The sequence below is a fragment of the Oryx dammah genome, unplaced genomic scaffold (genome assembly GCF_014754425.2).
Source record: "Oryx dammah isolate SB20612 unplaced genomic scaffold, SCBI_Odam_1.1 HiC_scaffold_23, whole genome shotgun sequence".
Lineage (NCBI taxonomy): Eukaryota > Metazoa > Chordata > Mammalia > Artiodactyla > Bovidae > Oryx > Oryx dammah.
This window is the reverse complement of record NW_024070207.1, coordinates 96,332,537-96,347,561: the sequence shown is the minus strand read 5'-3', so window position 1 is coordinate 96,347,561 and position 15,025 is coordinate 96,332,537. Positions and strand designations below refer to the sequence as shown.

The 15,025-nt window shown below is 39.0% G+C and overlaps 1 protein-coding gene across 2 annotated transcripts in view; it reads right to left on the bottom strand.

Moving 5' to 3' along the window:
* Nucleotides 1-904: 904 nt before the first annotated feature.
* SRPX (sushi repeat containing protein X-linked) overlaps nt 905-15,025 on the bottom strand; it is a 149,908-nt gene continuing 135,787 nt past the window's right edge. For both annotated transcript variants that reach the window (XM_040266316.1, XM_040266315.1), the window contains one exon: nt 905-1,421. In XM_040266316.1, coding sequence (XP_040122250.1) covers nt 1,238-1,421 — 184 coding nt within the window. In that variant the 3' untranslated portion in view covers nt 905-1,237. The remainder of the gene's footprint in view (nt 1,422-15,025) is intronic.

Below are 15,025 nucleotides of genomic sequence, written 5' to 3'. Positions count from 1 at the left end.
AATCACTGTCTAATGTTCAAAAGTGTCATATCTGCTTCTAGTTTTAAACCTCCAGGTTGGAATTTGGACTTTCCATCATTGATTTAGTTATTTGTTCAGGAATTGATTGAAATTTTCCCTTCAGTTTCAGAATGTCAGTTTGGATCAGGGTTTGCTTATGAGAGTTGAGAGAGTTCAACTCCTAGTTGTAAAAGTATGGTTTTTCAGGTCTGACCTTAGGCAAATAACGAATACAGAGCCTTCCCTTGGAAGGCCTCATGAGGGAAAGCTGCTTGCCCCACACAGACTGGTGGTATACAGTCAATGAATCACAGCCACTGGCTGGAACTGTAGTCAAGGACTAGAAGTGTCCTGTCACATATTTGTATTCCTAGCCCAAGTGACTGCATTCCTAGGTCTCTGAGGCCTTGAGCAGAGGTCTTCACATTCCTCTCCTGGGGCCTTACAGGAGGAAGGGAGGGAAGCTTCCCCCCCCGATTCAGGAGCCAGTATTTTCCCACTCCTGGCTGCTCGTCCTTCCATGACCCAGAGTCCATAAAGCTGCCAGAGCTGGGTCTCCCTCAACAATGTGACGACCTCATGTCTTTGTAACCCACCTGAGCTTTCACCTGGTGACCACTGGTCCGTTGGAGAGAATGCAGATGGAAAAATAGAAGATGGAAGCTCCAGTTTTAGCTTCTTGGTTATAGCAGCACAGTAAATGATAAAAGTCTTACCTCTTTCATTGCCAGCTTGTTGCTTTAGGGGCTCCTCTGACACTTGAAAGTTCAGCTCTCTCAGCTCAACTGAGCTCCTCCTGAGACTAATTTTTCCATTCCTAAAACACCAATAGTCACAGTCTGAAGACCGGTGACCACACTGAGCAAGTATGGCTAGTGCTTGAGAAAAAATTATTTTTAGCACATTTGCTCTAAAATATTTTATTAGTAAGTTTTATAGAAAACAGAAGATACATATGTGTCACACTGTATAAATGCATGGGAAGCCTGCATATAGTTGTAGTTTCTAGTTTCTCTACCAAAGTAACCAGCCATGATGGAATTAAGAGAGTATGTTCAGTTTTTGCTACAAAGTACAAAAAGCAGTGTAAAATTAAGTGCCAAGAAAGCTTATAATAATAAAATAGACTTTAAAAATTACAAATAAAAATCTGTACATCAAGGATATTTTTCAGGCCTTTCTGTGCGTGTAGCTCGATGTAGAGAGAAGAGGCACTACTGAGAGAGGACACAGCCCATCAGGTGTTGCAGGTCTGGCCCATCTCTGCTTGCAGGACCATTTCCTCTTTTCTCAAGGGGAAAGTGTCGATCAGGTTGAAGAGGGCCACAGGCGTCACCAGGGAGACGTAGCGCTCCTTGTCCACGCCATGCTTATCCAGTACCACTATGCTGAAGGAATAGAGTGGAATTCGCAGTAACAGCCTAGGACAAAGAGAAGACTAGGTCAGAATTGTCTTCCCAAGGACTGGTGAACCAACTAGAGTCCTAGAGTGAACCTCTGTGCACAAAAAGGCTTAATACCACTAAGGACTCAGCCTTTAGACCTTTTCCTGTCAAAGTGTGGTACATCGCATGGGAACTTCTTAACAATGGAGAATCCCAGGCACCACCCCGCAACCCGCCACCCAACCTATTGAATTAGAAGCTGCATTCACTCGACCTGTTGAGTAGGACAGCTTCAGACTGTAATGGCAGGAAGACTTTAGACCTGCAATGGCGCTATGTACCAACAGTTGCTCCAAGGCATGTTCAACAATGCTAACAATTTTTTGTATTATATTGGAGTCAACCCCTAACTGCAGATGAGGTCTGCACAACCACAGATGCACTAGAGCCACTGGTTATCAGCAGGGGTGATTTTGGCCCCCAGGGGACATTTGGTTCTGTATGAACAGTTTTGGTGTTCACCATGTGTGATAGGTGCGACTGGCATCTAATAGTAGGAAGTCAGGGCTGCTGCCTGCCACCCTATAATGGACAGAACAGCCCACTGTCCATAGTGCCGTGGTTGAACAATCCTGGCCTGGTGGTGGTGTAGTTGCCGAGTCTGCTGCTGCTGCTGCTGCTAAGTCGCTTCAGTCGTGTCCAACTCTGTGCGACCCCATAGATGTCAGCCCACCAGGCTCCCCTGTCCCTGAGATTCTCCAGGCAAGAACACTGGAGTGGGTTGCCATTTCCTTCTCCAAAGCATGAAAGTGAAAAGTGGAAGTGAAGTTGCTCAGTCATGTCTGACTCCTAGCGACCCCATGGACTGCAGCCTACCAGGCTCCTCCGCCCATGGGATTTTCCAGGCAAGAGTACTGGAGTGGGGTGCCATTGCCTTCCCCCATTGCCAAGTCTAGGTGAAGCTAATTGAAATTATGTTCCAAACATTCCAGCTGTGGCCCATCTAGCTCACAACTGCATAAGAGGGGACAGAACTTGCTCTTCACCCTAGTTTTATTCACTTGGGTGATTATTTTTTTTTTAATACATCAAGTAATTTCAAAAAGCATTTGAAGTGGCTTCAAGGGCCTGTTTTTTTCTGTTCTACCCCATTAGAATTTCAAATGTATAAAATAATGTATTTCATTAGAAACCTGTTTAGATGAAAAAAAGCCAGGGAAAGCAAACAGATGAGTTTGGGGCGGAGGGAGAAGCCGACTCAGCTATACAACAAAATCTGGAGAAGAGACCATCTCACACACAATCTCAAGATAGAGTACATACTGCCATCTGTATTTAAAGTGACTATTTTTTTCCCTCACACAAATAGATTAAGGGAAAAAATCATTATTCAAAATCCAAGCTGACTATACTTTATTCTGCCTTTTTTTTTTTTTTTTTGGCTGAGCATACAGGATCTCTGTTCATCAACCAGGGACTGAACCTGTGCTTCCTGCAGTGGAAGTACAGAGTCCTAACCACTGGACCACCAGGGAAGTCCCTCTTCTGGCTTTTGATAGTTGCAGGAGAGATGAGAATAATTTGTTTTATCCCAGTGGGAAACTAAATTGTTCATCCACTTGTGTGTGTTGCTTAGTCATGTTCAACTCTTTGTGGCCCCATGGACTGTGGCCCACCAGGCTCCTCTGTCCACTTCTAGTGAGTAGAAATAAAAGACAGCATTACCATATCTCCCATGGTTTCTCGTGGTGGTAAGGGGAACTTGGGAGTAGATGACCTTAAGAAGTGCATTAATGAGTTTGGGAACATTTAAATCTTGAGCATGAAAGTGATGTTAGAATGGAGAACTAAACTTCTCTGCCTCTTTAAAAAGAAGACTATTTAGCAGTTTCCCAGGTGATGCTAGTGGTAAAGAACACACCTGCCAATGCAGGAGATGTAAGAAACACGGGTTCGATCCCTGGGTCAGGAAGATCCCCTGGAGATGGAAATAGCAACCCACTCCAGTATTCTTGCCTGGACAATTCCATGGACAGAGGAGGCTGAGGGCTACAGTCCATAGGGTCTCAAAGAGTTGGACACAAGTGATGCACACCTACCTGTCTTTATCTCCCCACATGCACATAGGTATATAGGTACACGCAGCAGCTAAACTGCTAACAGTAAAGGGAGATTTTAAAAGAACAGAATAGGAAACAAGAGAGAAGTACATTTGGAAGGAAAAAGGAACTAGGCAATGTTGTGGTGGCTGGAGCCAATGGGAAAGGGTGACCAATATAGAATTGGAGCATTTGCTGTTACAGTACTTAAGTTAGGACAGAAATCCCCCATGGTGCCACCATCTGCTGCTACCACACACGTTCTTCCTGTGGGCCTTGTGCCTTGATTGACACAGAATATTAAGAGGGAAAACTGCCATGAGAAGAGAGGAGTTGTCAGATCAGCAGGCTACCAACAAGTATAGAACTGCATCCCACCATGGCTAAGAAACCACAGAAATTTTGGAGATAAGTCATCCTACAGGATGAAGGATGGTACCAGCAATATTTCAGAGTTACTCAAATATCAGGTTGATATGAATATCAGAGCAAGTTCTAGAGAACTAGACAAAACACTAAGGGAGGTTTCAGTTCAAAATCCTAGTGTAGAAAGAGTCTGAACTTACCTCTTCCCATTGATACACCAAATCTACATACAATTTCCCCAGAAAAAAAAAAAAAACAACTAAAAACTAGGAGAGTGACTTTTGCATGTCAGGAAAATGAGAAGGAAATCACATCAAAGTAGGCATAAAAGGCTGAGAAACAATCTTGGCCAAAACCCCAGCAATATCTCCAGTCACAGTCCCCACCCATGTGTGGGGACCAGCAGTCAGGAGGGGACTCATAACCTGGAGTTTCTCCCTGAGTAGTAGACAGTTCCTCTCCCACAGCAGGCTCTCCAGCATTTAAGACCTGCCGCAGAGAGACAACCCTCAAATATCTCTCCAAACCAGTGGGGCTCATCCCACAAGAGCTGCTGAGCTGTCACAAACTCAGAAACAGTTCTTGAAGTGAAGACTAATGTACCCCAAGACACAGTGTAGAAGTATCCATTTAAAAGTACCCAGACTTTATGTGAATAGGCTCATTTGATAATCTTAAGTAAGCAGACTGAGGGGCCAGGGGTATGCTGGTGTGAGCAATTTTCAAACTCCCTCTACCGGGTGAAAGCCAGCAGAAACCATCTCTTACCTCTTTTTCTGGCCGACTGCCACCTCCATGGTCCACCCAGGATAGACATTTTCCTATGTTCTTTCTGCCTTACTAAAGCCAGCAGGTACCGTCTACCACCCCTCCACCCCCATGGCTCTGGTGGCCAACGGGGCCTTTTGCTTGCAGTCCCTCAGGACTGTATCTGCATACTTTAAAAGCTGCTGCCTGCAGGTCTGCCTTCCAATCAGCCTGAATCTAAGTGCTCACTGATCCTCTCCACTGGAGCATTAACAGGTCTTGGCACACCCTCAAACACTGGAAACTACTGAAATTAAAATAAGCTCCTTGGACAATCACAAAGGTTTGCGAGAGAAACTAGGGTTCATCTCCTACCTAGGGCCAGTCCTTCAAGACTAGAAGTGCCCATTGCAGCTAATGCACAGAAACCAACAGAGAGCCAACTAAAATGAAGAAACAAAGGAATATATGTTCTTCTATATAAAAATAGAGAAACATATAGGATAGATAGATAACCAACACAGACCTACTGTATAGCACAGAAATCTCTACTCAATATTCTGTGATAACCTGTATGAGAAAATATTCCTTGAATAAATATATATTTATATTTTTTCTGTATGTGTAAGTGAATGACTTTTCTGTATACCTGAAACATACAACATTGTAAATCAACTCTATTCTACTAAAATGAAAATATAAAACAGACAATTGTCAAAAAAAACTTAGGCTAAATAAAAATTTAGGTTGAAATAGAAGCCATAAAAAATTAAGAAGGTCAAGATAGTAACATCATGCCATTACACCAAAAACAAGACGCTTTTCAGTGTGGAGACCTGTGTGGTTGCATAGATCCCACACCCGTGAAACTGGCTCTGTGTCTCTAAGTCCACCAAATCTTTCCTAACAATGAAAACATACTAACCCAACCTTGTGTTCCAGGACAGAATAGTCCAAGAATAGGTAACTACAATTCCTAATGCAAGAAGATTTCTATTACCCCACCTTATCCTGCCCTCTATACTGTCAGCCATCATTCAAAGCAGCTTCTTTAGTTTTATACCTCTGTGTCTCAGAGCAAGGATGAAAGAAGGAGCTTAATGTTTGGGAAGTCCTAGGTGGTAGAGTGGTTAGGAGTTTGGTTCCCAATGCATGGGTCATGGGTTTGATTCCAGGAGAGAGGAGGGAATTTATACATTTATAAATGTATACAACCAGCATGCTGCTGCTGCTGCTGCTGCTAAGTCGCTTCAGTTGTGTCCAACTCTGTGTGATCCCGTAGATGGAAGCCAACCAGTATCCCCAATCCCTGGGATTCTCCAGGCAAGAGTACTGGAGTGGGTTGCCAATGCATGAAAGTGAAAAGTGAAAGTGAAGTCGCTCAGCTGTGTCCGACTCTTAGCGACCCATGGACTGCAGCCTACCAGGCTCTGCCACCCATGGGATTTTCCAGGCAAGAGTACTGGAGAGGGGTGCCATTGCCTTCTCCAATAACCAGCATAGCAACACTAAAAAAAAAAAATATATATATATACAGCAAATATTAACAGATGTAAAAGAAGAAGTACAAAGACAATGATAGTAGGGTACATTAATATGCAGCTTACAGCAATGGACAGATATCCAGATGGAAGCTCAGTAACAGAACAGCCTTAAACACATTAAACTGTGGATTTCATAGAGAAATATACACAACATCCCATTGAAAGCAAGAGAATATCTATTCTTCATGTGCATATGGAACATTCTACAGGATAGATCCTTAATCAAGATGATTAAAATCATAGACAGCATCTCTTTTGATCATAATGTATCAAACTTAGAAATAAAATATAAGAAGAAAACTAGAAACATTTAAGAATAATGTGTCAATTAAACAGTGTGTTAGTGGACAAGTGACTCAAATAGAAATAAAATATATTTAGTCAAATGAAAATGGAAATAAAACATCCTAAAACTTATGAAATGCATCAAAAGCAGTTCTGAGAGAGAAGTTCAGGGCAATAAATACTTATCAAAACAAAAATCTCAAAAGAAACCTAACGACATCTGAAACAACTAGAAAGTTAGGAAATAATAAGGATCAGAGAAGATATAAATGGAGAGACAAAAAAGACAAAAGACCACTGCAACAAGAGGTGAGTCTTTCCAAAGGTAAAATTCATAAAACTTTAGGTAGACTCACCAGGACAGTTTGGATTCAAACACAAATCAGAAATGAAAGAGACTCACAACTGATATCACAGATATGTAAAGAACAAGAGACTACTGTGAAAATTTACATGCCAAGAAATCTGACAGCCTAGTAGTGGATAAATTCCTAGAAAAATACAACCCTTCAAGACTGAATTATGAACAAATAGAAACTCTTTAATTACTATTAAGAAGATTGAATCACTAATCAAAAACCTCCCAACAAATAAAAGCCCAGGACCAGATGGTTACACAACTGAATTCTACCTTCATTCAAAGAAGAACTAATACTAAACCTTCTCAAACTCTTCCAAAAACTAGGAGAGGAGGTTCCATTTTAAAACTCAGTTTACAAGGCTACCATTTGCTGGTAACCCAAACTAGACAAGGACACCATAAAATTACATGCCAACATCCCTGGTGAACGCAAAGGCAAATATCCTCAACATTTGTAAAACAATTCAACATATTTATACATTTCCAAGATGCAAAGATAATTCAACATCTACCAATCATGTTATGCCATATTAATAAAATGAATGATAAAAATCATATAATCGCAATAGTTTCAGACAAAGCATTTGACAAAACTCACCATCCATTTATGATAAAAACTTGCTCAACAATGTGGATCTAGTGGGAACAAATTTTGACATTATAAAGCCCATATATAAACAAGGCCACAGCTAAGTTTATACTCGATGGTAAAAAGCTAAAAGCTTTTCGTCTAAGATCAGAAACAAGACAAGGATGTCCATTCTTGCCACTTGGATTCAACATGCTATTGTTAGTCCTAGCCAGACTTGGTACACAACAAAAAGAGAAAAAAGACATCCAAATTGGAAAATAAAACTCATTATTTCTGGATTTAATGATGTTATATATAGAAAACCCTAAAGACTCTAACAAAATACTGTTAGATTAATAAACCAAATTCAGTAAAACTTCTGAATACAAAATGGATATACAAAAATCTTGGGCATTTCTATACACTAACAAGCAAATCTTAAAGTCTTTCCAACAGTAGTAGATATAATGGTTATCTGATATAATTTGCCCATTTTCATCCAGTTTAGATCACTGATTCTTAAAAAGTTGATGCACAGTTTTGCCACCTCCTGTTTGACCATGTTAAATTTACGATGATTCGTGGAACTAACATTCCAGGTTCCTATGTAATATGGTTCTTTACTGCATCCAACTTTACTTTCAGTACCAGACACATCCACAACTGGGCATCATTTCCACTTTGGCTCAGCCTTTTCGTTTCTTCTAGAACTATTTCTCTGCTTTTCTCCAGTAGTATATTGTACAAAAATCAAGACAGGGAGCTGACTGTGACTCAGATTATGAGTTGCTTATTGCAAAATATAGACTTAAAGAAAGAAAGGAAAACCACTAGGCCATTCAGATATGACCTAAATCAAATCTCTTACAATTATACAGTAGAAGTGACAGATTCAAGGGATTAGATCTGGTAGACAGAGTGCCTGAAGAACTGCAAACAGATGTTCATAACATTGTACAGGAGGTGGTGACCAAAATTTTCCTCCAGTAAAGATATGCAACAAGACAAAATGGTCTCATGAGGAGGCCTTAAAAATAGTTTTGAAAGAAAGACAAGCAAAAGGCAAAGGACAAAACAAAAGATATACCCATCTGAAAGCAGAGTTCCAAATAATAGCTAGGAGAGATTTTAAAAAAAAGCCTTCTTAAACTAACACTGCAAAGAAATAGAGGAAAAGAATAGAGTGGGAAAGACTAGAGATCTCTTCAAGAAAATGAGACAGACCAGGGGAACATTTCATACAAAGATGGGCACAGTAAAGGACAGAAATGGTATAAACATTAGAGAAGCAGAAAATATTAAGAAGACATGGCAAGAATATACAGAAGAATTGTACAAAAAAGGTCTTAATGACCTGGATAACCACATAGGTGTGATCACTCACCTAGAGCCAGACATCCTGGAGTGTGAAGTCCAGTGGGCCATTGGAATCATTACTATGACTAAAGCTAGTGGATGTGATGGAATTCCAGTTGAGCTATTTCAAATTCTAAAAGATGATGCTGTGAAAGTGCTGCACTCAACATGCCAGCAAATTTGGAAAACTCAGCAGTGGTCACAGGACTGCAAAAGGCCAGTTTTCATTCTAATCCAAAAAATGGGCAAAGAATGTTCAAACTACTGTCCAACTGCACTTGTTTCACATACTAGCAAGATAATGCTCAAAATCCTTCAAGCTAGGCTTCCACAGTACATGAACCATGAACTTACAGACATAGAAGCTTTGTTTAGAAAACAAAGAGGACCAGATATCAAATTTCCAACATCCCTTGGATGATACAAAAACCAAGGGAATTCAAGAAAAACATCTACTTTTGCTTTGTTGACTATCCTAAGCCTTTGACTGTGTGGATCACAACAAACTGGGGAAAATTCTCAGAGAGATGAGAATACCAGATCATCATACCTGCCTCCTAAGAAACCTGTATGCGGGTCAAGAAGCAACTGTTAGAACTGGACATGGAACAATGGACTGGTTCAAAATTAGGAAAGGAATACTTCAAGGTTATATATGGTCACCTTGTTTATTTAACTTCTATGCAGAGTACATCATGTGAAATGCTGGGCTAGATGAAGCTCAAGCTGGTATCAAGATTGCCAGGAGAAAGATCAATAACCTCAGGTAACACCAACCTAATGGCAGAAAGTGAAGAGGAACTAAAGAGACTGGCTGATGGTAAAAGAGGAGAGTGAAAAACCTGGGTTAAGATCCAACATTCAAAAAACTAAGATCCTGGCATCTGGTCCCATCACTTCATGGCAAATAGATACAGAAAAGGTGGAAACAGTGACAGACTTTATTTTCTTGAGCTCCAAAATAACTGTGTATGGTGACTGCAGCCTCAAAAATCAAATACATTTGCTCCTTGGAAAAAAAAGCTTTGACAAACCGAGACAGCATTTTGCCAACAAAGGTTCGTTTAGTAAAAGCTATCACTTTTCCAGTAATCATGTACGGATGTGAGAGTTGGACCATAAAGAAGGTTGATCGAAGAAGAATTGATGCTTTGGAAGTGTGGTGGTGAAGACTCTTGAGAGTCCTTGGACAGCAAAGAAATCAAACCAGTCAATCCTAAAGGAAATCAACCCTGAATATTTATTGGAAGGACTGATGCTGAAGCTGAAGCTCCAATGCTTTGGCCACCAGATGGAAAGAATCACGTCTTTGGAAAAGACCTTGAAGCTGGGAAAGACTGAGGGAAGAAGGAGAATGGGGCGACAGATGATGAGATGGTTAGATGGCATCACTGACTCAATGGATGGGAGTTTGAGCAAACTCTGGGAAAGAGTGAAAGACAGAGAAGCCTGGCATGCTGCAGTCAGTGGAGGTCACAACGATTTGGACAAGAGTGAGGGAATGAAGAACAACAAGAATGATAAAGTACCAGAAACAGAAAAATCACTTTCCTAGTTGTATGAAAATCAATAAATACCTAGAGTAAACTTTACCAAGAATTCAAAGGACTTGTACATTGAAAACAATAGACATTCCATTTCAAAACTGTGAAGCCTTTGGTAAAAGCACAAGGCAGTGTTCACTCACTGTGATCCCCAGACCAGCAGCATTAGCAACATCTGGACACTTCCTAGAAATGCAAGTTCTCAGGCCCTACCATAGACCTAGCCCATCAAAAACTCTGGGGCACGGGCCCCATACTGTTTTAACAGCTCTTCTGGAGACTCTGAGATAGGGCAAAGCTTGAGAACCACTGTATAATTCCTTTATGCTGCTTATTTACTTTTTACACCATCATCATTAGCCTACAGAGGTCTACAGTAGCCCCAACAGATACAACCTGAATCAGATGTTTTCTTAAATCAGATTTTTCTATCCAAATTTAAACAATTTAAAATCACATCAAGATTTTATAAAGATTCTCTCTGCTGCTGCTAAGTCACTTCAGTCATGTCCGACTCTGTGCGACCCCACAGACGGCAGCCCATCAGACTCCACTGTCCCTGGGATTCTCCAGCCAAGAACACTGGAGTGGGTTGCTATTTCCTTCTCCAAGATTCTCTATATATATCTACAATCCAGGAAAAAAAAAAAAACCCTTTAGGAAATTCTACAACAGGTTTTTTAAAAAATCATTGACACAGTTCTAAATGAGCAATAGCTTCATGAAACCTACTGGGAAAATTTTTAATAAAATGTTTCAGATGTCAACAATCTTCTCAGGTTTTCTTATCTTTAAATTGGACTGTTGGTAATTATAAATATATTCTTAAAGGGTACTGTCACCCCTGCAAATAGTAAAGCTGATTCCATTTAGAGTCATTTACTTACTTAGCACCAACATGGCACCAGGCACTGTGCTAGGTACTAGATGCCAATGCAGTAGGACAAATAATGAATAAATAAAAGGTTATGAGTGTTCCCAGGCTTCTCCTCCAACTAAAGAGAATTCAGGCCTATTTATTGTTCTATATCCCTGGCCTTCTGAGTTTTTTTATCCTCCAGACACTCTGCCAAAGTATGGTGGGTCAAAAGGCAGATGGAATGCCGCAGAGCAACTAAGTCTGTGTGTCACAACTACTGAGCCCGTGGCTCTAAGAGCCCAGGAACCTCAACTATCGGACCTGTGTTCTGCAGTTACTGAAGCCTGCCAACCATAGACCATGTGCTCCAAAACAAAAGAAGCCACTGGAATGATAACCTTGTGTACCACAACTAGAGAGTATCCCCTACTCACTGCAAGTAGAGAACACCTGCACAGCAATGAAGCACCAGTGTAATAGAAGATTTAAAAAATTTTAAAAACTAAAACTGAGCAATAGCAACAATGGATCCAGCAATCCCAGTCCTGGGCATACATCTGCAGAAATCCATAATTCAAAAAGATATGTGCATGCCAATGTTCATAGTAGCACTATTTATTACAATAGCGAGGACATGAAAGTAACCACATCTCCATCACACACATGTGCCATATAAAAATATCCAGCCATAAAAAAAGGAATGAAATAATGTCACTGGTAACAACATGGATGGACCAAAATGTTGTCACAGTAAATCAAGCAAGTCAGACAAAGACAAATATATCACTGATGTGTAGAACCTAAATTTTAAAAAATGATACAAATGAAGTTATTTACACATAGAAATAGACTTACAGATATGGAAAATAAACATGGTTACCAAAGGGGAAACATGGAGGGGGGAGGCATAAATCAAGAGCTTTGGATATATATATATATATATATATATATATATATACACACACACTACTATATATTCTATTGATAACCAAGAAGAACTTATGTATAGCACAGGGAAATCTATTCAATATTCTGTGATAACCTATATGAAAAAACCATCTAAAAAAGAATGAATATATGTATAACTGAATCACCTTGCTGTACACCTGAAACTAACAAAACACTGTGAAGCAATTCTGCTACAATAAAACAAAAAAGAAATCATTCATGTACATGTTCACAGCAGCACTATTTACAACAGCCAAGACATGGAAGCAAGCTAAGTGTTCATTGACAAATTAATGCATAAAGAAGATGTAGAATATATACACAATGGAAAATTACTTAACTATAAAAAAGAATGCCATTTGCAACATGAATGGAATTAGAAATAATCATATCAAGTGAAGAAAGACAAAGAACAAATATCCTGTGACATCACTTATATGTGGAATCTAAAAAAAATTATTTAAATGAACTTGTTTTGTTTTCGAAGTCCCATTTAATATCTTTTAGTCCTGTGTATCCCATAATTAATTATGATAGCTATTTTACTACTTTTGTCTTTAAACCTTTATACTAGTTTTATATATCCACTACTGTTACTAATATATCTACCTTTTAAATTTTTAAAAAATACTATTTTAACTATTTTAAAATGGAAGTAATTTCAATTTTGTTTGTACTTTATTTGTACAACAAAGTGAGAATTATACATAAATATGCATATTGTTTATCAGATTCTTTTCCACTATAGGTCCCTGTGCTATACAAGAGGTCTTTGCAATTTCTCTTTTATACTAGTGTGTATATGTTAACCTGAAATTCCTAATTTTTTCCAGTCTCCCTCAATCCCCTACTGTCCTCTTTGGTAACCATAAGTTTGTTTTCAATGTCTATGAGTCTATTTCTGTTTTGTAAAAATCTTAGTGGTCCTTTAGAATGTATTCAAACTTAAGTTGTTTTCAAAATAAAACAACATGATAAACATAAGTTATATACAAGCTTCCTGTTGACCAGAAACCATAAAACTACAGTAGATACACAAACAATAATAAGAAAGGAATCTAAGCATACCGCTGATTCTTTAAATCACACAAAGATAACAAGAGAAGAATGTAACAGAGGATCTATAAAACTGACATAAAACAATTATGAAAATGTCAGTAAGAATATACCTATCAATAATTTAAGTGGACTAAATTATCTAATCAAAAGAAAGAGTAGCTGAATGGGGGGGGGGGGAAAGACCTATCTATATGCTGCCTACAAGGGACTGAATTCAGATGTGAAGGCACACAAAAGCTGAAAGTGAAGGAATGGACAAATATATTCTATGCAAGTGCAAACCAAAAGCTGGATAACTTTTCTTGTATCAGACAAAATAGACTTTAAAACAAGACTATTATCAGCTAAAGAAGGGCAATACATAATGATAAAGTCTGCAATCCAGAAAGAAGATACAATGGTTATAAATATATATATATAGAGAGACAGATAGATGTATATCTATATATAAAAGCATCATGGAAGCACTTAAATATACAAGGCAAATATTAACACATTAACAGACCTAAAAGGAGAATTGCGAGGACAATAATATCCAGCTTACAACAATGGATAGATCATCCAAACAGAAGCTCAATTACAAAACAGACTTAAACACAGTAAACTGTGGATTTAATAGAGAAATACAGAACATCCCATCCAAAGCAACTGAATATATATTCCTCATGTGTACACAGAACATTCTCTAGGATACATCATGTTAGGCCATAAACCAAGCCTTCATCAACTCAAGATGACTGAAATCATATGATCTTTTTAGATCATAATGTATCAAACATAGAAATCAAATATAAGAAGAAAAACAAATAATGTGGTAATTAAACTGTGTTACTAGACATTGAGTGACTCAAAGAGAAATTAAAAAATACATTCAGTAAAATGGAAATAAAAAATTCTAAGACATATGAATCAAGGCAAATTGGAAGTGGTCAACAGGAGATGGAAAGAGTGAACATTGACAGTTTAAGAATCAGCGAAATAAAATGGACTGGAATGGGTGAATTTAACTTAGATGACCATTATATCTACCACTGTGAGCAAGAATCCCTTAGAAGAAACGGAGTAGCCATCATAGTCAACAAACGAGTCCAAAATGTAGTTCTCGGATGCAATCTCAAAAACGACAGAATGATCTCTGTTTGTTTCCAAGGCAAACCATTCATTATCACAGTAATCCAAGTCTATGCCCTGACCAGTAATGCTGAAGGAGCTGAAGTTGAACGGTTCTATGAAGATCTACAAGACCTTTTAGAACTAACACCCCAAAAAGATGTCCTTTTCATTATAGGGGACTGGAATGCAAAAGTAGGAAGTCAAGAAACACCTGGAGTAACAGGCAAATTTGGCCTTGGCATACAGAATGAAGCAGGGCAAAGGCTAATAGAGTTCTGAGAGAATGCACTGGTCGTAGCAAACACCCTCTTCGAAAAACAAAAGAGAGGACTCGACACATGGACATCACCAGATGGCCAACACCAAAATCAGATTAAAGCTCTATACAGTCAACAAAAACAGGACCAGGAGCTGACTGTGGCTCAGATCATGAACTCCTAATTACCAAATTCAAACTTAAATTGAAGGAAGTAGGGAAAACCACTAAACCATTCAGGTATGACCTAAATCAAATCCCTTATGATTATACAGTGGAAGTGACAAATAGATTTAAGGGACTGGATCTGATAGAGTGCCTGATGAACTATGCACAGAGGTTTGTGACGCTGTACAGGAGACAGGAATCAAGACCATCCCCAAGAAAAAGAACTGCAAAAAGGCAAAATGGCTCTCTGAGGAGGCCTTATAAATAGCTGTGAAAAGAAGAGAAGTGAAAAGCAAAGGAGAAAAGGAAAGATATATGCATCTGAATGCAGAGTTCCAAAGAATAGCAAGGAGAGATAAGAAAG